The 21,289-nt window shown below is 52.7% G+C and overlaps 8 protein-coding genes across 8 annotated transcripts; 2 read left to right on the top strand and 6 right to left on the bottom strand.

Moving 5' to 3' along the window:
• The first annotated feature begins 122 nt into the window (after nucleotides 1-122).
• On the top strand, nucleotides 123-1,846 carry BD324DRAFT_634438 (mitochondrial carrier protein). Its single transcript, XM_022016728.1, has 10 exons — nucleotides 123-387; nucleotides 438-444; nucleotides 488-555; nucleotides 606-682; nucleotides 742-879; nucleotides 927-1,126; nucleotides 1,180-1,302; nucleotides 1,352-1,381; nucleotides 1,430-1,557; nucleotides 1,609-1,846. The coding sequence occupies exons 1-10, from the start codon at nucleotides 220-222 to the stop codon at nucleotides 1,711-1,713; spliced, it is 1,044 nt and encodes a 347-aa protein (XP_021868911.1). The 5' UTR covers nucleotides 123-219; the 3' UTR covers nucleotides 1,714-1,846.
• Nucleotides 1,832-5,454, top strand: BD324DRAFT_634430 (hypothetical protein). The gene is made up of 8 exons (XM_022016727.1): nucleotides 1,832-2,716; nucleotides 2,772-2,930; nucleotides 3,080-3,211; nucleotides 3,285-3,323; nucleotides 3,373-3,447; nucleotides 3,506-3,586; nucleotides 3,640-4,020; nucleotides 4,071-5,454. Exons 1-8 carry the CDS (start codon nucleotides 2,285-2,287, stop codon nucleotides 5,313-5,315), a joined length of 2,544 nt encoding a protein of 847 aa, XP_021868910.1. The 5' UTR covers nucleotides 1,832-2,284; the 3' UTR covers nucleotides 5,316-5,454.
• BD324DRAFT_634427 (ankyrin repeat-containing domain protein) lies at nucleotides 5,455-6,943 on the bottom strand. The gene is made up of 7 exons (XM_022016726.1): nucleotides 6,551-6,943; nucleotides 6,354-6,441; nucleotides 6,250-6,280; nucleotides 6,161-6,193; nucleotides 5,972-6,107; nucleotides 5,808-5,893; nucleotides 5,455-5,621 (listed from the first exon to the last, which is right to left on the bottom strand). Exons 1-7 carry the CDS (start codon nucleotides 6,627-6,629, stop codon nucleotides 5,511-5,513), a joined length of 564 nt encoding a protein of 187 aa, XP_021868909.1. The 5' UTR covers nucleotides 6,630-6,943; the 3' UTR covers nucleotides 5,455-5,510.
• A 562-nt stretch (nucleotides 6,944-7,505) lies between these two features.
• BD324DRAFT_652932 (hypothetical protein) lies at nucleotides 7,506-10,179 on the bottom strand (the record flags this gene model as incomplete). Its single annotated transcript, XM_022018580.1, has 3 exons — nucleotides 7,506-9,914; nucleotides 9,971-10,046; nucleotides 10,130-10,179. 3 exons carry the CDS (start codon nucleotides 10,177-10,179, stop codon nucleotides 7,506-7,508), a joined length of 2,535 nt encoding a protein of 844 aa, XP_021868908.1.
• Nucleotides 10,180-11,615: 1,436 nt separating this feature from the next.
• BD324DRAFT_634415 (hypothetical protein) lies at nucleotides 11,616-12,744 on the bottom strand. The gene is made up of 2 exons (XM_022016725.1): nucleotides 11,699-12,744; nucleotides 11,616-11,649 (listed from the first exon to the last, which is right to left on the bottom strand). The coding sequence occupies exon 1, from the start codon at nucleotides 12,422-12,424 to the stop codon at nucleotides 11,870-11,872; it is 555 nt and encodes a 184-aa protein (XP_021868907.1). The 5' UTR covers nucleotides 12,425-12,744; the 3' UTR covers nucleotides 11,616-11,649; nucleotides 11,699-11,869.
• A 762-nt stretch (nucleotides 12,745-13,506) lies between these two features.
• On the bottom strand, nucleotides 13,507-16,094 carry BD324DRAFT_634413 (hypothetical protein). Its single transcript, XM_022016724.1, has 7 exons — nucleotides 15,990-16,094; nucleotides 15,476-15,869; nucleotides 15,338-15,394; nucleotides 15,172-15,258; nucleotides 14,804-15,101; nucleotides 14,073-14,741; nucleotides 13,507-14,004 (listed from the first exon to the last, which is right to left on the bottom strand). Exons 2-7 carry the CDS (start codon nucleotides 15,767-15,769, stop codon nucleotides 13,718-13,720), a joined length of 1,692 nt encoding a protein of 563 aa, XP_021868906.1. The 5' UTR covers nucleotides 15,770-15,869; nucleotides 15,990-16,094; the 3' UTR covers nucleotides 13,507-13,717.
• Nucleotides 16,095-18,850, bottom strand: BD324DRAFT_634403 (hypothetical protein). Its single transcript, XM_022016723.1, has 3 exons — nucleotides 17,965-18,850; nucleotides 17,891-17,912; nucleotides 16,095-17,838 (listed from the first exon to the last, which is right to left on the bottom strand). The coding sequence occupies exons 1-3, from the start codon at nucleotides 18,508-18,510 to the stop codon at nucleotides 16,433-16,435; spliced, it is 1,974 nt and encodes a 657-aa protein (XP_021868905.1). The 5' UTR covers nucleotides 18,511-18,850; the 3' UTR covers nucleotides 16,095-16,432.
• BD324DRAFT_634400 (PPPDE putative peptidase domain-domain-containing protein) lies at nucleotides 18,851-21,228 on the bottom strand. Its single transcript, XM_022016722.1, has 4 exons — nucleotides 20,958-21,228; nucleotides 20,625-20,896; nucleotides 19,193-20,542; nucleotides 18,851-19,142 (listed from the first exon to the last, which is right to left on the bottom strand). Exons 1-4 carry the CDS (start codon nucleotides 21,050-21,052, stop codon nucleotides 18,961-18,963), a joined length of 1,899 nt encoding a protein of 632 aa, XP_021868904.1. The 5' UTR covers nucleotides 21,053-21,228; the 3' UTR covers nucleotides 18,851-18,960.
• Between the last annotated feature and the right edge of the window lie 61 nt (nucleotides 21,229-21,289).

Genomic DNA, 21,289 nt, shown 5'->3' with positions numbered 1-21,289 from the left:
AGCTGCTGCTTTTCTTGAGGGTGGAGGTCCAGAGTGGAGGTGTTGTTTTTGATTCCGCTCATCATTTACGTCACTGCTCATTTGTTCGGCTTTCGGAAGGAAAATCAACCAAAAATGTTCAACAATCGGCGAGTGAAGCGGACCATAGAGCGACATCGATGATCTGGCAAGGCGTGAGAGCTCATCTGCCGTGAGAATAAGCTTGGGTCGAGCACCATCATGCCAGGCAAGCAAAGCCTGCCGGAGCTGGACATCGATCCTCAGGATGGTCTTGAAGCGGACATCTCCCCTTCAAAAGTCAAGCACAATCCTCTGATCGGGTTCGCGGCGGGTATCTGCTCGGGCTTGACAAAGCTGGTCGTTGGGCATCCATTCGATACTATCAAGGTGAGTCAAGGCTTTTGGAAGGATTTACAGGTCGCTTATAAAGATCACAGACGCGACGTGAGCCTGACAAGTCAGCCATGGAGTCTGATCGAGCTCTTAGTACAATGTACACCTCCAGGAACGTTTGGAGGTGCCTGGCATTGCTTCACGAAGACAATTTCGAGCGAGGTGAGTGGAAGGCTGAAGCACTATGATATAATGCTAAACATATGTTGCAGGGTCCAAGAGCACTCTACAAAGGTGCCTCGGTGCCCGCAGTCTCGTGGGGCATCACCGATTCGATCTTGATGGGCAGGTGCGTGGTTCAGACATGAGTGGCCGGCCAGGCAGAGCGACTGATCGGCTGTCGTCTAGCTTGCACAACTATCGGTCGATTCTTGAGCACAACGGGTTCGCCGAGCGTATACCGGGCTCAGTGGATGATGGACCGAAAGGACAAAGGTTATCGATTCTAGGCCACACTGTAGCCGGGGCGATGGCAGGATGGACAAAGTGAGAGACGAGTCAAACACACATCTCCCTAGCTGACCCAGATCTAGTGCTGTGATTGCTCATCCGACAGAGGTGATCAAGTGCCGGCTCCAGCTCCAAATGGTCCTGCCTGCCGACGTCCCTAAACAATATTCGGGACCGTTTGACGTTGTCAGACAGACATACCAGGCACTCGGTGCAACGGGCATGTGGAGAGGGGTAGGAGCGAGTTTCATCTACCGGACGTGTTTCGCTGCAATGTTTGGCGGTGAGTCGATACTTTCTATCACTGTGTGTGGACAAGGCATGACACTTGGACAGGGTTCGAAATCTTCAACCGGATGTTCAAGCGGTGGGATGGAACGAGCTGGCAAATGTCAGAAGCGGCGCGGAACTTTTGGGCCGGAGGATTGGCTTCGAACTTGTACTGGGCGACAGCGCTACGTGAGTTTGGTGCTGGCGTTCCTGTTGGGTCGGTCTCTGACTTTCGCAGCACTGGACAATGTGAAAAACAGGTTGATGGGTGAGTTGAGGCATTCGTCAGACCGCCACTGATGCGCTCTTCTCATAGTCGATAAACTGCGTGAACCCCGTTTCAAGGGGGTCATCAACGCATACAGCCAGACGTGGAGAGAGACATATGATGGATCGAAAAGCCTGCTTTGGAACTCCAAAGCGAGGATACGGAACTTTTACAGGGTGCGTCCGCTTCACCAATGAGTCCAGTGCCAAGCTGACAGGGCTCTCCAGGGATTTGTTCCGGTCGCTTTGAGAGCGTTCCCAACAAATGCTGCTGCTCTTGCAGTGTGGGAAGCTCTCATGCGCTACGCCGACGGTCACGACAAGATTGTTTAGAGCTCGGACTCATTCTCCAAAGGGTTTACGATGGCACTACTCATAGATTGGATCCTCTAGCATATACCACCAGTGTACTGTATCGATTAGCATCCCACTCAGCATGCAGCAAGGCATCATCTTGACCAGTGACTCCGGACGTTTCTGTACGCGATTCCTTAGTCTCATCGAGTAGGAACGGCGAATCTCCCATAATGATTAGCAGGGACAATTCCAACTGTCTCAAGGAGCTTTCTGTGGCTCTCAGCTCCTTCGCCTCGAGCAGAACAATCCTAGTTATCAGAAGAAGTTTTTTCTTCTGCACGTCCGTAAGAAATAGAGCCATGGACAACGCACTATAGTCAGCTGCCATTTCCACCAACTTGCGGTGATGTTGTGAGCACACACTCAGCACCGTGTTCACCTCACCGGCAGGAGAAAGACCGGACCAAAAAAGTCGTTGAAATTCCCGAGATCTCTCAACGCCCTTTGGCTTCTCTGTCACCCTGACGACTAGCGCGCTCGCAGCGCTCATTGAGGGGGTAGGGGGCGGGCAGCAAGTCTCGGGGGAGCAAAAGGTCGACGTCCCACTATGCTCTCTTCGACTTCTATCTCTCGCTTGATGGATAGCTCTCGAGTCATGTGGGGATACCTGTTGGTCTTTGCGCTCGGGTACGGCGTAGCCAATATTCGTCGGCTAGTTGGGTCCGGGATGTTTCAAAAGACTTTGGACCTGCCTTCGGCGCACTCTGATCATCCTCTATCGGAGAAAGAGGACAGATCAGAGGCAACACAGGACCCGTTGGACGACCGTCCCGCTTCTCAATTGGATACATCTCCCATCAGGGCCGAAGCCAATCCACAAAATGGGGAGATATCAGCGGATTCGGCGCCGTCAACTGTAAATGAGTCTGTTGAACCGGCCAGCACCAAGCTCTGGGCAGACGACAACGATTGGGGTCAAAGTGTCACACTGCGATCAGTAGCGCCGCCGAATGTAGAAGATTCAAGGATTGGAGACCATGTACGTTATCGTTTACCCTTCAGTTTTCCCGGTCGGGCTGACATCCGCCCTTCAGAATGCAACGTCCGACCAGCAAACGCTGCCCTCTGTGAACAAATCTGAGACCTTTATTGAAGAGGATGATGGTGGATGGGGACTCCCAGCAGGTACAGATCGAAGTACAGATCGACCGTGCAGTCAAAGCGCAAGGGGGCATATCGTCCCGACCCAAATCGTGAGCTTCATGTGCCGTATGCCTCGTATGTCGGATCGACTCGAATTCCACTCGTCTCGGCTCCGTTGGCTCAGCACTTGGAGGCCTCTATCTAAACTACGGAGCGTTGCACACGTGAGGCGAACAGCGGCTGATCCGTAGAGTCACAGAAGTCAAAATCTAAGCATCGGGCTAGCAGTCCGGAAAAGCAGCCTGGCCGTTGGTCGAGAACCAGCGCAAAGTCGGAACACGACCTGTGCCCTATCTGTGTGAGGCCAGTGCACCCGAAACATCTCCAAGAGGTGAGTGACTTCTGACCTCTCGCCGTCGCACGGAGTGCTGCCCTGCCTCGCATTGATCTGACCGACACGTCAGCATAATCGAGACTTTCATCCGGCTGGAACTACTGCTCCTGTGAGTCTGAGGAGGCTCAGTCATGGCTTGTCCTGACCACGAGTTCTAGCGAGGAACAGCTATCGCCGAAACGAAATGCCAGGTATGTCTAATGGAGCTTCCGTCGTCTCTGGAGCTTCGCAAGGTAAGACAAACTCCACCTCATGCGGTTATGAGTCTTTGGGCTGACGCTTGGTTCGTAGCATGTCGACGCCAACCACTCCTGGGCTTACCTCTGTTCTTCGCACTTGGTCCGTTTTCGCGATGCTCAGTTGGCTCTTGAGGTAAGCTTCATGCATTCGGGGTCTTCGTGAAACTTCGTTGAATTCTTCATCAGCACTATCGAGACGTACACTACGCTCATGGTGTCACATTCAATACGATAGAAGTCTTTCTCGGCTCGAAGAGCTGTCTAGCGACCACCTCACGACCCGACGCCGCACACTCTTCGTCCTCGGCTTGGCCCACGGTCGCTAATGCCCAGCGCGCAGCTGATGATGCCACCAAGTCAGCAAACCCAAACCCATCCTCGCTGGCACAGGCTGAAGATGTTTTGAGTATCATCCCAAGCTTTGGTCTTCCATCGCAGGCTTCCTCCTTGTATTTAACCGGCTCCAGCGCCAAGACAGCCGCAATGGATCAGCCCGAGCCAGCAACGGCACCCCTTACGTGTATGAACTGTCAAAAAGTCTTTCCTGACCATCCAGATCTAGCTCGAGTGAGCGGTATTCGTAAACCGGTAGGAGGGAAAAATCTAACGCGCCATAGCACGCTTTGTACCCTTGTACAAGGTTCACAGCATCCTACTTGGAGCAACAGCATTCATACACCAACAATCATGGCTTTTCTCACTCGCATTTCATGACCTCCAGTCAATTTACAGATCAAGACAATCAAGATTTGAGCAACTCATATGCCTCGTTACCTAGTGAAGGCGTCGATACGCCAATTCTTACACCTGGAGGATCCTCATCGACATCCAACGACGAATTGAGCATCATCTCGCCCGACCCCCTCCAGTACCCTTCTCTTGGGTCTGCCACCGATAGCGCTACGGCTCACAACTTGTCATCAACCGTGCCATCTGAGGCAAGTTTTTCGGACGAGCCCTCGGAAACGTTTCCAGATGAGATGTCTAACCCGACAGGGAAGACACCAGACGATCTCCAACGCGACGAATTTACAAGCTCGAACAGGTGGGATACGGGACCTCCAAGTTTCATCCCGCCACCTCATTGCAGGGCGGATCAGTCGGATGTTACCTCTGCCATGGCCCGAAGACAACAATTTCATCCAGGCCGCGGCGTCCCAGACATACCTTACGAACAGCGGCCTCCTCAAACCCGATGGCGGAGGCCCGGGGAACAGGATCAGCTTCTTGGGACCGGAATCGAAGTTCAAATTCCTTCTTTTGGTCTACCTGGGAAGGGAGAAGAATTTCATCCATTTGGACCCCCTGCTCAATCTCCAGCAGTGAGTCAGACGGTATCGCATCAATCGTCGACTCGTGCTTCAGACGCCAGTGGTTCCTCGACGACGAATGGCTTGTCTCTCTCTCACGCACCCTCCTCGGCCTCGACTCCTGTCTCTCCACAGAATCCGCGAAACAGTTTGTCACGCGATACATCGTCCAAGCTGATATTGGGTACGAGCCGCTCATGGTCTTCCGACGCATCACAACCGATGCCGGCTCTCCCGAATGATCTCCGACACTTGACCTCACTTGGTGCGCCCTCGGAAGCGAACGCCAGACCCCTCAACCTCGAACGCAACCTCCGCGATATTGCAGCTGGAGCGCCCACGCGCTCTAAACACGGCCATGCACAATCGAACAGGTCATCCAAGAAGATTCCCAAGACAGTCGTTCAGCCCATCTTTGACTCTGGCTGGGAGTCTGTCACTGTCCAACCGTCCATTAGGGGCAAAGGAGGGAAAGTTACTTCAGACTCTGCTTGGGGCGGGACGCTGTATCCCAGTGCCGGTGATGGGGATGATCAGTATGGTGGATGGTAGGCTGTGTCTCAAAGCAGATGGAATCTCTGCCAATCTCATCTGTGAGAGATGATTCTCAGAACGTCGTTCTGCTCTCAAGCGCGTGCCACCGAGCAACACTCTTCCTTTTTGTATATCATGCTTGTCGTTGAATTACCATCCAATGATAACATCAATCTTATGCCTCTGTGCCATGCTTATCACCCCGCAATCCGTTCAGAAGCCCCGTCGTGTGCCAACTCTCGAGACAAGGTACTCTCGAACTCGTTTCTGCTCCTGTCCACCGACGCCATCGATCTCTTCGGGTACTTGCCCATCACCGTTCGTCTGATGAAAGCAGGGTCAGCGAACTTGGAGGGCAAAGGGCTTCGCCTCGAATGAATGAAAGCTATGCTGGCGGGTGACACGGATGGCAAACTGGGCATCCTCTGCCGAGACCGATCGCTGCCTCGTGAAATGGAACTGGGCAAAATTTGCCCAGACCTCACGCTGCCTCGTGGAATCTCCACTCACCCGCTCGCGATCCGCTCCTGCCTCTATCAAGATAGCAGCGGCTTCCCCGTGCCCAGACTCCATGGCCAGATGTAATGGTGTGTTTCCTGCATGAGCCAAGTGATCAGTTGTCCTCCTCATTGTTTTCCCCTTCCAAAGTCTTGAAAGTATTATGCCAAATTCACCAGCTCTATCAGCTCCGTTCAGTCTCGTCTTCGGTCTTCCTTCTGGAGGATTTAACAAGATCTTGAGGAACGCTTCGGATCCTGTAGTCGCCGCTCGATGTAGAGGATGTTGAGAAGCGCGATCCTTAGCGTTGATCTGGTCAATGGCGTTCAGCTCAATCTCCCCCCCAAACGAGATACTCTACTCACATCTGCTCCCTTGGCTATCAATGCTCGGCCAATCTGTACGGGACAGTCAGTATCCCTTACCTCTATGTCACGACTGAATTCGTCCTCACTTGAACGTTCCCTTTCGAAGCGGCATAATGTCTAGCAGAGCCAACAATCAGCCTGTCTCATCCTCTCTTTTCTCTGAGTCCCGAGACACGAGCGCTTCACTCACAGACTCGTCTGACCCTTCTCATTCACCGCATCGACATTCGCACCAGCCTCCAACAATTCATTGACAGCTTCAATTCGACCAGCAGCAGCTGCATTCATTCATCCCATCAGCAGCTGAGCATTCTTTTTCGTTTTCCCCTGGTCTTCCTGGCATATGGTTCCCATCTTTGCTTGGCACCCTAGGACCTTGTTACTCACACGCAACCATCAAGGCTGTCCATCCCATTGTATCTTTCGCTTCGAGGTTCGGACGTTGATCCAATAAAAGCTGAATCATCGGTAATGAACTCGTGGTAGCCGCCCAATGGAGTGGTGTTCGGCCGTCCTACAATTGCAAGGCGTGAGCGTGAGCGTGAGCGTGAGCGTCATTGCGAACGCAGACAAGGCAGACAAGGATATCGATCACAGGGTGACCCATGACTGGCCCCGACTTGCACGATTATTACTCACCTCGTCTTTCGAGTCTAGGGCTTTGGGATCTTCCGCCAAGATGGACCTGACTAGTCCGGGCTGCCCTGTGCGTGGCCTCAGCGAACAATGCTTGGGACACATGTCAAGTTGGATCTCACCCTCTAGGGCAGCTTTGTGTATGCTGAACTTGGACATGGTCCAGCAAGGAGGATGAACCGAAGAATACAAAACAAAGAATGCCAGCGACAAGTGTCCATTATCATTATCGTTGATCGCTCGCTCGCTCGGCTCTCATTACGCAAGCGGACATCGGTAACGACAAGGCGGCAACCAGTGGCCTGCAGACGAAAGACTCCAATACCACGATCCGATGCATAGATGTGTATTGCCAAAAGTCATACAGAAGGAATGTGAGCGTATGGTACATGCTACGTATATGTGGGATGTTCAAAATTATGAGCTTGCAATGATACCTTTGTCCAACAGAAAATTTGTGATGTGAGACTGACAGGGGAATATAGGACATCCGCTGGTTTTCTGGGGTAAAAGTGAGAGTTACTAGTACAGTTTGAGTGTGCCGAGTTGATTCGGATCGTTTCGGGGTACGAAGACAGTATAACAGGTGTGATGCGTGTGGTTGCTTTCGTGTGTTGTTGCTTTGAGTCCAGTCCGGAACACCCAATCCACGGAGGAGGAGGAGTAGTGGTATACAGTGACGATGATCGCCGAGGGGATAATGGATCTACGCCTGAATGCCAGAACGTCCACGTCCTCGAGTCACTTCACCTGGTCCGATAGCTTTCCCTCGTCGACTCCTTCCTCGACGAGGTGCTTCCTCTCCGTCACTCTCATCGGCATCGTAAGCGACATGTCCCCGTCGAGCATCAGACTCGACATCCGTTTCGTCAGCCGCTAGCAGCAGACCCGGAGCAGCGCGTCGAGCAGATGACGAGCGTGCCGGGGACCTTGACCTGGCTCGAGATCGGGAATCCGATCGTCGCGATTGTGACTGGGACCTTCCGCCTGATCTAGTCTGTCGCCTTCCAGTGATAGACCGACTCAGCCATTCTCTCGCTTCTCGCTCCCTCATTCGCTCTTGGTTCGCCTCCAAAGCTCCAGCTTTCAGCGACAGCGCGATATCCATCGGAAGACTTCTAACGAGCTGAGCAGGCGTCTCGACATGATCAGGCGAGGCCATACGTGAAGTAGGCACGGGTTCAGGAGTAGGTCGATGGGAGACTTTGAGGTTAGAGCGAATAGCGGCGGCAGGGGATGAGGGATCGGCGATGTTGGATCGCTGGGTCCCAGGAGAAGACGGCACCACTTCGTCCGATGGTGAAAAGGGTCCATATGGTGCAATAGCGGAAGCGATAGAGAAGGGAGTGATGGATCGAAGGTAGCTTGAAAGGTTCCAGATCGCATTGGCGGTGCTCGCGATGGGTCGGAGAGGCAGCGGTGTCCGGTTACCCGTCTTGGCACCGGAACCTCCGCCTGGCTTGAGAATGCCAATTGCAGACTTTTTCGAGCCCTGTCTCGAACCTGAGGAGGGTGGTCGACGAGCATAAGACGAGACTGACACACAGTCATCAGTGAGATCAGTGACGACCTCAATATGATCGTGATGATCGGATATGCTGGGGTCGATGGCCTCGGAGATACTAATGGTGGACAAGGTAGGTGTACCGCCACCAAAGTGAAGGGGCATATCAGAATCATAATTCAATGACGAGGTCGGAGGTGGAATGTGACGATGGGGACCTGAGGCCGTCTGAGACACGGCCGCGGTCGTGACGACAGCCACGCGACTGACCTCAGCCCGACTGGGAAAGGCTTGGAGTCCAAGTGCACCAGTGCTGGCCGGATGAGTGGCTGCTGATAGTCGACGCGCAGCTGGACTCAAGGGCGAGGCAGTGATGATAGGTGCGGTGACACCGGCAGCAGCGGCGGGAGCGGGGGTAGCGATGGTGCTGAGAGCTTTGACGATGGGTCCAACGCCAAATCCACCGATACTGAGCCCAGCCAAGGCAGAGCCGATAGATGATCTCGATTTGGGCGTCGTCCCACCTCTCGCCGTGTCGTCTTGATGCTCTGCTGCTGTCGACTCTTCCATCTCGACGTGCGCATCAAGCTTCTTTGACGACATCTTGACTCGAGGCGAGTGACGTGTTCGAGACCGACCTCGATCCTCCTCAGATGACTCATCTTGGCTGCCCTGAGGTTCAATGACCTGCTTGGCCCATGAGATGATGTCATCACGACTACGGGAGGAGGCGGAGGATGCGACGAGTTGAGCGACGGGTGATTGAGAGGAGGTCCGCAGCGTAGGTGAGAGGGATGATGGGAGGTCGTGGCGTCGTGTGCGGATGACATCGTGACGCCCATCAGGACTACTCTTTTTGGTGGGCCCCAACGTGCCCTTGAGACGAGTCCACGACTTGGCGGTTGTGCTTCGAGACAATGGGATGGAAGTAGGGTCCGTGGAGACAGTCACGGGTCGAGGAAAGGGAGATAGCGAAAAAGGCTCTGCAACTTCCTTATCCTCGTCAGACTCGGATGTTGAGCCGAAAACTGATTCAGGGCATTGAGGTGTTGTGCCGTCGCCTCCGCTCGACCTGGATTGTCGACCCCGCGAGGGCGGTTTCAATCCACCAGCCGCAGCTTCCTTCTCAGATCTAGGCGTAGGCGCCTGGATTGGCGAGTTGGTAGATGGTCCGCCGGAAGTTGGATGTGGTTTACGAATGAATGGTGGAAGCATGGTCTGACTCTGTCTAGAGGATCGAGGAGATTTTGAGGTTGATAAGAACGGGGCCGGGAATGAAAACGCCCTGCGATCTCTTGCTCTCCCACCAGCCACAGTCTCGTCGATATCTGCCAAGCCTTGAGAGAGGATGACAGGTTCCTGGGATGTCGGTGGTAGAGGAGTAAGCGGTGGTCGAGACGTTTGACGACGACCTTGAGAGCGAGATCGTTGTCGAGGTATGTTACGGCCAGCCGGGGACAGGGGGACAGTGCTGGTAGTGGGTGACTGGAGTAGGAGGGGGATGTGAGAGCTGATGGTTGGCGAAGCGATTTTGAGCGGAGCAGCGGATGAGGATGACTCGGTGTCCTGGACCCTGCATTGGTCAGAGCAGTACGGGCTGCGTGAGTCGCGCTGTGAGAGGTAGGTTCAGCGATAAGACGTGGTGAGAGATGCGTGGAAAAACTCACGGTCCGTTTGGAGCATGTCAAGCACCAAGCAACGTCCATGTCCATGTCGATTGGTGTCTTGTCGACAGTGGTGTGCCTAAGAGCAGGTATGAGTGTTGTTCAAGCCGAGGATTGGATGGGGCATATCTGACGCAACATTACACAAGAGTCCCGACTCACCTGCTCGGTCCACCTAGACGTGATGATCTCTCTGCAAAGTGTGATGCCATGGTGGTCTGTGTCGTGATGAGATGAATTGATGAGAGAGAGAGAGAGATCAAAGAGAGATTCAGAGATCACAAAAGCGGACAAAGAGAAGGAAAGATTGATCCCCACCGTCTGTCGGCTCTCTTCTTATTCGCTTTGTGGGAAACGGAGACCTCAGGGGCCCAAAGGCAGGGGAGATTGGGTGCAACGAGGCAAGTGCGTGTGCCCTGTATAGCCAAGAGAGAGAATGTTGTGAGTAAACGGTGGATGACTGTTCCGCCAAAAGGATGGGGGGGCGTGGTGGATTCGTTGGGATAGATGACGGTCTGCAATGTTCCAACGTAATAGTAATGATGGGAGTGAAGGCGAGGTCGATGATGATGAGGTGATCAAGGGGAATGAGTGTGTAGGAAGGAGATAAAAAAACGTGAACCAGGTCAGCCTAGTGAAAGCGAGAGACGAAGGGGATTGCGGATCATGTTGGATTTGATGAAGAAGCATGAGAGGTTGTGTGTACCCCCACTTCGTGAGGTACAATGCACTAAAGCAAAGACAGTATTCTCCGAAGAGAGCTATAGAGAGGGGTCCTTCACTTTCATTGGGGGATCCAAGAGAGAGAGACCTCATGACCTGGACACTCACACTTCAACGTCCGTCAGGAGTAGTTTTGGATGCGGCGGCAAAGGAGAGAGGCACCGTGGGGGGAACAAAGCGGGGAAAGGAAGAGGAGAGGGAGCAGCCAAGATGATTTAGATGTAGCTTCTAAGAGAAACGATTTGGTCAGACGGTGCGACGAACTATCTTGACTTGACCCTTTTGAGGACGATGATTGCTCACATGATTATTACAACAGCCAGGCAGGAAAAAAAAAGTTTATATCTTGGTGACGTTCAGGACGTGCGTGTCGAGGACATGGGCCAAGTATGCGTTGAGTGTGCAATTGAAGAAGAAGGATGTCCTGTGTCCAACAAAGGGGCGGAACACTCTTCCAAAGGAAGCGGCAAGGAAGCGAGGGCGTGGCGGCCTGTTGCGAGGGGTAAAAAGTGTGGGGTTGAAGAGATTTAGGGCGGGGCGAATGGTCAGCTGGAATGCGGGGCAAGGTAGAGTCGATGGTGTCGATCCATCATGCAGACTGAAATGGATTGAACTCTGCTTTCTCTTTCAGAGTGACTGGTTACTGCTCGACTATAGGCGATGACATGGTGACCATGCGGTAGTGTTTGTAAAAAGTTGGGCTTTCTGAGATGTGTTCTAATCGGGATAGAACAACCGTCGATCCTTTTTGGGGCAAGGCGGGGCAATAGGGAAAGGAGGGGAAGAAGGGCAGGCAAAGTTGTGAATCTCTGATTATTCTTCTTCTTCTTCTTCCTGATGCTATTCTAAGGTTCCTTGTCCCTCGCTCGCTCGTTCGCTCGCTCCACTCTGGAGAAATAAAAAAAAGTTACAGGACTTGAGTTATACCCCCCAGTCCAGCCCTTTTTTGCTGGGTGAGGGTCAGTCCTCGGGTGGTTTGTTATGGGTATTGGAATGACCACTGAGCAGATTGACGGGTCAATTCCAACTCTCTTTTCGATCCAAAGCCGGGATGCTGTAATCCCAGTTCCACAGTAATGAAGCAGTTTTCCTCCTCCAATGAGTCAACGAAAGGGGCAGGACACAGCCCAGGCGACAAGCAAGCAGGAGAGAGGCCAACTCTAAATGCCCAGAGATTTTTTACTCAAAGATGATTTCATACGAGGAAAAAAATCCGGGGGAAACAGGTGTGAGCAGCTGCTGCTGCCCTGCTGGGGGCGGTGATGGGGAGAAAGGGCGGGGAATGCGGCGCAGATGGAATGAGGCGTGGTGGTGGTGGTGGGTGGTGGTCGTGGTCGTGGCAGTCCGATGGAACTCACTTAGCGAACAACAAAGATCATCATCAAACACAAAAGATCCAAGATCCCGATATATCATCTGATCCAGTCGGGATTGCCACCATCTGCTTACCACTACCACTACTAGGACTGCTACTACCGGCAGGATTGATTCCAGCACGTCTTCTCTGTTGTTAAACTTGGAAAAAAAAAAGGAAAAACACTCTTTTGTTACCGCATTAGAACCTTTCCGTTCAGCCTGTAGCAAGGCTGCAGCTTCGTTACCCGCCCGGGGAGCCCCGCCGCTCAACAGCATGACCTCCGCTGATCCAGGAGTACGGGTATGCAAAACCCGCGGTCCCCTCCCCTTCCCTCCCCTCCCTTCCACCCCTGATGCTATTTCCAACCATAGTTCCATCCCCGGTACTCTGACCGGCCACGCCACCTCGCCTCACATGGCGGCGGCGCCTTTCGCTATATGGTGCGATTGAATCTCCAATCAACAGACAAATGACCAATGGGCAGCCCACACTATTTGGTATAACGGGGGGACCCCACCCATGTGGCATGACACCTTCAGTACGGGGTGTGGACAGTGGGCGGATGACAGTCAGACTGATCTTCCGATGGAGACACACGATCGGGAGGGAAACAAGGCAGCGGCGGCGGCGGCGGCGGCGTGCAGCGCTGCGAAAGTGGTGCGCGCTTACATGCATGGCACGTTCGAGATACTACTCAGCAGTCCATGCATACTTTCTTCGGATGAGAGATCACCATCCTATCGTCGTACCAAGGGAGCGAAAGCCGCCATGGAAGATTCGTCAGGAGTAATCCTTCCAGCGATCGATAGATTAAAAAAAGAATGAATTCAAACCACCAACGTCACTGCTAATGGGACCCTGCAGCTGCAAAATAGGCTCATATAGCTATCGCCGAGGGTCTCTGCGTAACTGCAGTTTCTTATGTCGTGGATGATGACATGTTAGATGACCCTTGACGATCTAATCGGCAGCTGACCCGACTCCAGGGCACTCTGGCCTGCGCCGGATGATTTGGCAAACGCTGCTTTGTCATTCCTTTTATCTCGCCAAAGCTGACCAAAAAGTGGGGGATCCGGGGGCTCTTTTCTTGGCTAATGACAAGTGACATGATGTGCTGGGCGTGGCGTGACGGGGGCGGTAAGCGATGGGGGGACGGATGAGTCCCTCTTGGAAGCTGTACAGACTCGCCCTTTCTGGAAACCTTCTGTCATGCCAATTCATCAAACTCCGCTTAATCCCACGAGCAGTATGCTCGGCAAGTCTTGAAAGCCTGGTACTCCCCGGTTCGATCCATCCCTTCAGGGTGCATGAACGTAATACATGTTCGCCTGCTTTGCTCAGCCTGATAGCAATTGCGGTGAAACTTGCAGCAGTCGCCGGAATGATAGAGAGCACGATTCGTTGACATGTGTGTCCAGATCGGAGGTCCTCAGCTGTGCTCTCGGATGGGCAGAGGGATACATCTCTTTCGTGTATGAACAGAATCGCGCCGTCGGTCAGATACAGGAGTCACAGGATCATGTCACATTTAGTTTAAACACAGCACAGGATAAAGACATCAGAGCGAAGACTGGTGACTCTCCCCCTGATTACTCCGCGTCAACCCATTGAGGGAGCCACCTTTGGTGGTTCTGATCAGCGACTGCATTCACAACCACCTGAAAAACTACTCACTCTTCCCAGTTGGCCCACGAGTCGGTGCTTGAAACATCGACGCCATCTTCATCGTGATGGTGATGAGGAGGAACAAGGATCAGCCCGATAGGCTGGAATTCATCGTCCGTCAGCTGGGACGGGGTCATGCAAGTCGACGAATGACTCACGTGGAAAGCACCGTTTCTCGCAGGAACGTCATTCTCTAGGGTTTCAATCCCATTGACCTTGAGAATCACTTTGGTAGCGCCTGTGGCATGAACGTCATTCTCTAGGGTTTCAATCCCATTGACCTTGAGAATCACTTTGGTAGCGCATCAGCCAATTTACTCAGCAAAGTCGAGCTCGAGGCCGCGCTCCGCTCCTACCCACCTTTCACCGGGAGGACCTTCTTCTTCTCAATGTACAGGCTGAGCGTCTCGTTGATCGAGTTGGTGACCTTGATCGTCTGAGCAAGATCCTCTCCGTCCACACTCTCGACGACATGAGGAGCCACAAATTCGTCCTTGTGTTCTGGTAAAGGGTAGTCTTTGCCGAAGTGTTGGAACTCGGTCAGGATGAGAGCATCATAGATATAGTGGTATGCGAGGATCTTGGTCAATGCTCGTCTACCGAATGGCGAAAAGAGGAAGAACTTGAGTCGAGGAGGAAGGACAGCGAAAGCGCTGTTGGTCGGTACGAACATGGTGGCAAGAGGTGTGCCGATAAATTTGGCTTCCTCTTCTTTCTTGCTGAAAAGCTCATGGATGAGGTCTTGAGCATAGGCCGCGAGCCCATCGTCGAGCGCTTTCTTCTTGTGATCATCATCATCATCAACGTCGTGGTCATGGTGTCGGTGGAAGTTGTATTCCCAGTCGAGCCAGTGTCTGCCATGAAGGTTTTGAACAGCCGAAGTGAAGGTCGAGTAAAAGTCGGGGAAGATGTAGGTAGATTCAAAGATACTTGGAGGAGGGATCAACGGAGCCGCAATCGTGTGAAGATATCCATTCTTCGCCTTGTTGTCCGTATCGACAATCTTGGCGTAAAAGTTGAGGTTGATCGCTGGAGAGTAAGGATATCAGAACAGGGGTAGATCCGCTCAGTCTCGGGATGAATGGACTCACACGGTGGGATCAGAGTCTTCTTCACCTTGATTCGTCGTTGAAGGCCTCCATAACTTCCATCAGAGGCCCAAAGGGCAGAAGCGAGTGTCGATCGTTCCGATATGTCCGCAGCGGATAAAGCTTCGGATAGACCATGATATTGGAGGACCTTTTTGGCTAGCTTTCGGAAGAGTTCTCGGCGACGTTTCTTCTCGTCGTCGTCATCATCATCGTCTCCGTCATCATCGCTGGTGATCATAAGAGATGGCTCATTTTCCAAAAGTGCCGAAATGGAAGCAAGGGAGGGGTTCGACATGAGCTAAAGGAAGAGTAAATGGATCGAACACCACCGTCGATACTTTGGATCGAACAACAGACAGACTACCCACTTCTGCCAAGTCATACTCGTGATGTCCGTGATCTCCATGATGACCAGGCCCATGTCCAGGTGGAGTCAACGCTTCGTTATTGGGAGCCTGTCAAGAAGATCATCAGCTCAGGTAATCCATCCATCCTGGGTAAGAACCCAGTGTTCACCGGAATGGAATGACTCACGAAGAAAGTGATGGGTTTATCGCCATCAAGGTATTTAAGAGGTTCATCCCCGACGAACTGAAGAAACAAGAGTGTCAGCATCATTCACGGTTCATCAAAGCGAAGGTTTTTTTCTTCCACAAATCTTCTCGGACCCACCTCGACGACCTTGATGAGCTTTGAGAAATTGACAGGATCATCCTTCAACAATTGCCAGATGGTCTTATCTTCCGAGACTACATCCGCTGCGTCTTGGTCTTCGAAAGACTCGACGATCTCTCCAGCGGTCTTCCAGGTCAGACCACTGAGCTTTGATAGGCCCTCTGACAAGGATGACGGGATAAAAATCCTCTGCGAGGTAGACAAGTGCTTTGGCGCCTGTCCTTGGTGGTTGTCTTGTACGGTAGGTGCCGAGATGGCAAGTGGGAGAAGGAGGACTGCAAGGTACTTCATCTTGCTCCGAGGTCCGAATTCAACGATGGAATCAGACAGTTGGATGGGAAGAGAAATGAAGAACAAAGACCTTTCAATTCTTCGTGATCGCTGACGAAGACTGTAGGATCCATGACGATCGAGGACCGGGAGCGACCGGGAAGACAAAAGATCACCAAGGAAGTCACAGACGTCAGCTACAGTCCCCACATGTCATCAGTCCGAGGTTTTGACAACTCACCGTCGTTTTCGTCAGGCTATCGGCTTGCTCAGTTGACAGCAACACTCTTCACGATCTCGATCTCTCGGGACGCGGGTGAACCATAAGCACACTTAAACGAGCGACGAAGGCGGCTCGGCGGCCGAACTCTCGGCAGAAGATATATGACATCTGCGGGGTCCCCAATCGGCGATCAGGTCACCTAGGCGTCCCGGGGGATGTTGAGAGTCGTTCGTTGGCAACAGACGTGGAAACGGTGAACATGCGAATACTGCGGGAACGTATAGGGGCGGTCAGGAGCGATTGCTCAGTCGTCGTCCCTCCTACAACGCTTCTGAATTCGCCTCCGATGCTTGCAGCTCATCTTCAAGGCTCTTCTTGGCCAAATCTGTGGCGCTGCCACTGCATCTGATATGTATCTAGCTGAATCGACTTCTATTCACCCCTCGGACTCGACTTTCTGACTAACGCCCTCGCCTGCTCAACAGACTACCGGCTAAGATGCCTAGACCCACACCAGTCAGAAATACAGCCCCTGCCAGAACCTTCAGACTCCCCACATTCCCTCGAGATACGTTCAAAAGGTACGCCTCGAGGCTATCCATACTCCCAAAGGTCGCTCGAATATCGTTCCAGCTGTGGATAGTTCTCGTCGTCGTCGCCTCCTCCGAGTCCGCCTTGTCTTGCTCCAAGCGCTCAATCCGAGCATAGATCTCGTCCAGCCGATCTTGCAAGTCAGGCGTCATCCGGTCAATGGCCGCGGCGGTCGTGATGGGTATTTGGTCAATGAGCGAACGTCCTGGCGGAGAGCGATGGAACCCCAATATCTGGGACTCATTCGGGCGCAAGGTCGTCCTCCGAGCCGAATCTTTGTCTTGACACTCTGACTCGTCGGCGACGTCAAATTCGGTCTCCTTGTGCTCGAGGTCAAAAGGAGCACTGGAGCTCGCTGGCGTCGTGGGTCTTTGACGTCTTCTGAGTGTGGCATAGCTTTCCACTTGCTCCCTAGCATGAGCCTCAGTATTGCTCTGCGAAAAGCTCGAAGAAGTATCGCTTTCCATTGGGAGTTCAGGGGCTGGTGAGAGTGGTGTGCTGGGACGTGGACTGGTCTCCGAAGCGCGAATCGCGGAGCTGGATTCCGATACACTTGCAAAGATGTCCGCGGAGCGTGGTACAAGATCCAAAGCTGGCGAAGCGTAAGGTGGAGGAGGACTCTTGCTGTCCGCTGTATCGTCCTTCTCCATACCACATTGCGTAGTCACTGCGGCAGGCACGCTCGAGCTGGAAGACGCATCACGAGATTCCAACCCCGATGAGACATATCGTCCACTGAAACGTCTCTTGACTCCCCAACGCTCCCAACCAGCAGCCGACGACGTCGTGCTGGACCCTGTCCATTGTGGTTCCAAGGGTATATTGATCAGGTTATCATCGAGACCCGCGTCGGATCCAGAACCATCGACTGCTCTTGATTCAAAAACTTTGGCAAGGCGTTTGACACCGCTCATTTTGTCGAAATCGGCCTCTTCATCATCATCATCCTCATCACCGGCGGCAATGAATGGCCCCTCTGATTCTTCTTCTTGAAATACGGAAGCTTCGCCTCGATGGTAGGATGTCTTCAGGCCCCCACCTTGTACTGAACATCGTCTCATACGCCTCGAGATGGTCAAGAGAAGGGACATGAATGGTGGCGGGCGAGACGTTGACCATACGTCCGAATGGACATTGAGGAAATCTCTGCCCGTCACGCGATGCCTAAAGATCCAAGAACTGATATCTTGGACCAGGGGGAGTGGAACAACGTCATCGGTGAGCCCCGTATCACCAGAGCGTAGTGCCCAATTGAGGTACGCTGAGAGATCTGAAGCTGGTCGCGGAAGGGATCAGCTGGTGTTTCTGGCAGTCAGGGATTAGCTCACGCATCCATGTCTTGGGATTCGACTGAGGCGATACTGGTCAGCTCGAAGACCTCCAAGCTCCACAGTCCACTCACTGGAATAGAAGGCTTCCCCAATACCTCCTTTGGCTTCTCCTCGCTGAACGAAGAGATTGACCAGCTCTTCTTCAACTTGATCCTAGGTTTCTCCGGCACCTCGGGTCCAGGTGATGCTCCTTCTTTACCGTCATCCAAGACACCTTGGAACGAGCTCATACGCCTCGTCGGTCGATAGTAAACGGGATCGAGTCCTTTGGAGGGGGAAGAATTGGTTCGTGTGAGGATGGACGTACTGGATGAATGGATAGCGTATGGATGTGCGTTGGCATGATATCGGACAGGAGAGGATCGATACTCGGAAGGCGTGGCGGGTCTTTTGGGAGATTCCAAGGTCTTTGAGCTGGGGGGATTGGATGATGATGTTGTGGTGATGTTAGATGAGGAGAAGATGTCGATGCCTGCATTATACGCGGCGGCGGCGGCGGCGGCGGCAGTGGTGGATGAGAGTGATGGTGTTGAGGTGGACGTACGAAGTCGATTCTGCGTCCGGGACCTCTCTGTGACATGAGTCATGTCGAGGTCGACACGTTCAATAATGCTCATAGATGAGAGAAGTCAGCGAGGAAGGGGCAGAATGGAATGAGCGGTATCCTGTTCTTCCAACGCCACTGCCTTTGACACCATCAATCAACGCAGGGGTCCAAGCCTAGAAGTGAGGTACAGATAGATGGCCTTCGGGGGCCTGAGAGTATGGATGAACATCGCAATGAAGGGGGATATTGAATCATCTGTGAATCCAGACCCCTTGGACAACACTGACTAAGACATGTCACAATGTCAAGACTGGATCCAGAGACCAAAATTGACGAGACGCTTGGTGGAGCAGCGCTTCGACGGAAAATGAAACAGGGGCCGTCTGAGGGAATCATACAAAAATGTTTCAGATCGGCAGTGAGGCAGAAAATATATATATCAAATGAGACGCCTAGTCGTTACAACTTTACATGAACATGCCATGATCCAGTCACAGTCCCCACGTATACCTCGCCTGGTCTACACACACAACTTACTCGCTACCTCCTCTGCAAGCTTCTTCACTTCTTTCTTCTTCAACCCCTTGGCCTTGCTCTCTATGGCATCTTTCACGCCGAGGACCTCGACAAGCGGTTGGAGCGTCTCCGTGTATCCTGGCGCAAGGTAAAGCGTCAAGGCAAGTGCAGCGAGTAGCCGATGGACTGAGGGCATGTCAGCTATCAGATCCATAACCGACGTGGGCCCGGCTCACTTGTATCTTCATCCGTTTCCCTCGATATACTCTCCATCAGCCCGCTGACTAGCTCTACTTCCCACCCTTCCTCAGCTCGATCTTCAGGCTGAGTGGAGGTCGCTTTAGCAGCTCGGAGTCGCCAGCTGGCGATATTGATCGCTACACCTGCGCCGGCACTCCTGACCGTTGTCTCGGCGTGAAGAAGAGACTCCACAGTGATGGACATGAGATCGGATTGTAGGGACACGATCGGCTCCGGAGAAGAGGAAGATAGGATCAGATTGGAGAGCGGGAGTGATGCGAGTACATTGGTCAGTAGTCGAAGGGTGGTGAGAAGGAGAGGTTTAGGCGTTTGCGTGCCTTGTTCTTTCAAGACCTTTGAGACGAGCGACAAGATGGGAGAGAGCGGGTTGATGACTATCTCTGTTGAATTGTTCGCGAGCTCGAAAGCAAGTAGCGTGGCGATGCTTTGCTTTGACACGGCGACGCGCCACAGATCGATCACTGGAAATGTATCGACTGATTTCAGCGTTGAGAGCATTTTGACAGTATCCTCGTTCCAGGACCTGAGAATCTCTCTCAATGCCTGATCTGATGGTTGTAATTTGTCTTCCAGTATTGGAACTACTTGGGACCTCAATCGCTGCATGGCGGATGGATCCGCTCCAAAGCTCTCCAACTTCCCTAAAAGGGCAGAGTAATTCGGGATAGTCGTTGATGAGATTGGGGCAGTGGGTATCGCTTCGATCGCTGAGAGGTATATTTTGCGGTGAGGATGTCTCGGCCATACGCTCTCCAGGAACTCCTCGACCTTGATTTCGAGCTCTCGTTTCGTAGCTCCTTTCATCTCGTCGACTTTCTTTCCGTGCTTGAAGAAGAGAAACGTCGGTGTAGCTCTGATCCCATACTTCCCAGCTATTGTCTGACCTTCTCCGACTGACAATTCTACCTCAAGGAATCTCGCTCCTTTGGCTCCATAAGTCGCAGCGTGCTCCCCGGCGATAGCCTCGTAAACAGGTTTAATCATCCGGCAAGGTGGACAAGTCGGCGTATTCGTGAAATTTACAATGACCGCGGGATGTTGTTGAAGAGTAGAGGTAAAATTGGTCAAGCTCGTTACGAGAGACAGAGGAGACGTCTCAGGATTAGGCGGTGTAGGAGCTGGTGTGGATGGTCCGGCAGTAGCTTGCGCAGCAATCGAGTTGAGGAGAGAGTTGGACAGGGGAGTGTTAGACCCTGATGCTGGAGGAGTGGGCAGGGAAGTAGGTCCGGGGCGATGTTCGTTCGGTGTTGTCCGTTTGAACATGGCATCAATCTGAGGTTTCATAGCTTGTCCAAAAGGTGTAGAGAGGAACTCGGCTGGAAGACCTGTCCGCCCAGAAAAAAGAGAAGAATCGGTCAGACATCGTTCGCCCACCTCGCCGCCAGAAGGAAGTAAGCGAAGACTCACCCGTGATCCACGAGGGTATCGTCCCTCCGGTCAAGAATCCAACTACATCGGCTGTAAAGTTGTTACAGTTATGATCCATCAGATGGTATGCCTCGGCAGTGTACATTTCTTGCAAGGAGGTAATGTATTCTTGAAACGTCGGTTCATCAATATGAGTTATTCCACAATCGATCCTCTGAAGCGGTTGACCATGATGTGTCGTCCCAGGTCGAGCTTCAAGTATACCTTGTCCATAGAATATCTCTCTACCAAATACCACGACGGACGTATGCCTACAAGCATGAGTGAGCCCCTTTGCTCATTTGCCACTGTTCGGGCACACGCTAGACTCACCATATCCCGTCAATCTGTTTGCCAGTCAACATCTGAGACATGGACTTGGCCATGCCTCTTGAGAGATCATAGACATACAACTCGACTTTGGCCATTGTCAATGATAAACCAAAAGCACAAAGATCGCGCAACGATGGACCAAGTCGGATCACTATTATATACCTGCCAGATAAACTCACCGGACCGACGGTCTCAGAACTTGCTGGCGTCTGCACTGGGAAAAGATATTTGATTCCGCTGACCTGATGCCAGCGCGCCTAACTTTCAGCGATCTCATCTTCGCTTGAACTCTTATGATCTAAGCAGCGGCCTTGGGACAGCGAGGTGGTGCT

Source organism: Kockovaella imperatae (genome assembly GCF_002102565.1).
Source record: "Kockovaella imperatae strain NRRL Y-17943 chromosome Unknown BD324scaffold_13, whole genome shotgun sequence".
Lineage (NCBI taxonomy): Eukaryota > Fungi > Basidiomycota > Tremellomycetes > Tremellales > Cuniculitremaceae > Kockovaella > Kockovaella imperatae.
Note: the sequence above shows the minus strand (reverse complement) of the source record. Positions and strands in the feature narration are given on the sequence as shown.

What these genes read in the sequence shown, in the direction of transcription:
- BD324DRAFT_634438 (XM_022016728.1), top strand. Translation starts at nt 220, where the DNA reads ATGCCAGGCAAGCAAAGCCTGCCGGAGCTGGACATCGATCCTCAGGAT. An exon ending in GTACTGGGCGACAGCGCTAC is followed by an intron (nt 1,303 to 1,351) that starts GTGAGTTTGGTG and finishes TGACTTTCGCAG; the next exon opens with CACTGGACAATGTGAAAAAC. An exon ending in TGTGAAAAACAGGTTGATGG is followed by an intron (nt 1,382 to 1,429) that starts GTGAGTTGAGGC and finishes CTCTTCTCATAG; the next exon opens with TCGATAAACTGCGTGAACCC.
- BD324DRAFT_634430 (XM_022016727.1), top strand. Translation starts at nt 2,285, where the DNA reads ATGCTCTCTTCGACTTCTATCTCTCGCTTGATGGATAGCTCTCGAGTC. An exon ending in ACCCGAAACATCTCCAAGAG is followed by an intron (nt 3,212 to 3,284) that starts GTGAGTGACTTC and finishes CCGACACGTCAG; the next exon opens with CATAATCGAGACTTTCATCC. An exon ending in ACCATCCAGATCTAGCTCGA is followed by an intron (nt 4,021 to 4,070) that starts GTGAGCGGTATT and finishes AACGCGCCATAG; the next exon opens with CACGCTTTGTACCCTTGTAC.
- BD324DRAFT_634427 (XM_022016726.1), bottom strand. Translation starts at nt 6,629, where the DNA reads ATGATTCAGCTTTTATTGGATCAACGTCCGAACCTCGAAGCGAAAGAT. An exon ending in GACAGCCTTGATGGTTGCGT is followed by an intron (nt 6,442 to 6,550) that starts GTGAGTAACAAG and finishes GAATGAATGCAG; the next exon opens with CTGCTGCTGGTCGAATTGAA. An exon ending in TGATAGCCAAGGGAGCAGAT is followed by an intron (nt 6,108 to 6,160) that starts GTGAGTAGAGTA and finishes GCCATTGACCAG; the next exon opens with ATCAACGCTAAGGATCGCGC.
- BD324DRAFT_634415 (XM_022016725.1), bottom strand. Translation starts at nt 12,424, where the DNA reads ATGGAACTATGGTTGGAAATAGCATCAGGGGTGGAAGGGAGGGGAGGG.
- BD324DRAFT_634413 (XM_022016724.1), bottom strand. Translation starts at nt 15,769, where the DNA reads ATGAAGTACCTTGCAGTCCTCCTTCTCCCACTTGCCATCTCGGCACCT. An exon ending in AGCTCATCAAGGTCGTCGAG is followed by an intron (nt 15,395 to 15,475) that starts GTGGGTCCGAGA and finishes TTGTTTCTTCAG; the next exon opens with TTCGTCGGGGATGAACCTCT. An exon ending in ACGAGTATGACTTGGCAGAA is followed by an intron (nt 15,102 to 15,171) that starts GTGGGTAGTCTG and finishes CTCTTCCTTTAG; the next exon opens with CTCATGTCGAACCCCTCCCT.
- BD324DRAFT_634403 (XM_022016723.1), bottom strand. Translation starts at nt 18,510, where the DNA reads ATGAGCATTATTGAACGTGTCGACCTCGACATGACTCATGTCACAGAG. An exon ending in TGGGGAAGCCTTCTATTCCA is followed by an intron (nt 17,913 to 17,964) that starts GTGAGTGGACTG and finishes GTATCGCCTCAG; the next exon opens with TCGAATCCCAAGACATGGAT. An exon ending in GAATCCCAAGACATGGATGC is followed by an intron (nt 17,839 to 17,890) that starts GTGAGCTAATCC and finishes TTCCGCGACCAG; the next exon opens with CTTCAGATCTCTCAGCGTAC.
- BD324DRAFT_634400 (XM_022016722.1), bottom strand. Translation starts at nt 21,052, where the DNA reads ATGGCCAAAGTCGAGTTGTATGTCTATGATCTCTCAAGAGGCATGGCC. An exon ending in GATACCCTCGTGGATCACGG is followed by an intron (nt 20,543 to 20,624) that starts GTGAGTCTTCGC and finishes CTGGGCGGACAG; the next exon opens with GTCTTCCAGCCGAGTTCCTC. An exon ending in GGAAACGGATGAAGATACAA is followed by an intron (nt 19,143 to 19,192) that starts GTGAGCCGGGCC and finishes ACATGCCCTCAG; the next exon opens with TCCATCGGCTACTCGCTGCA.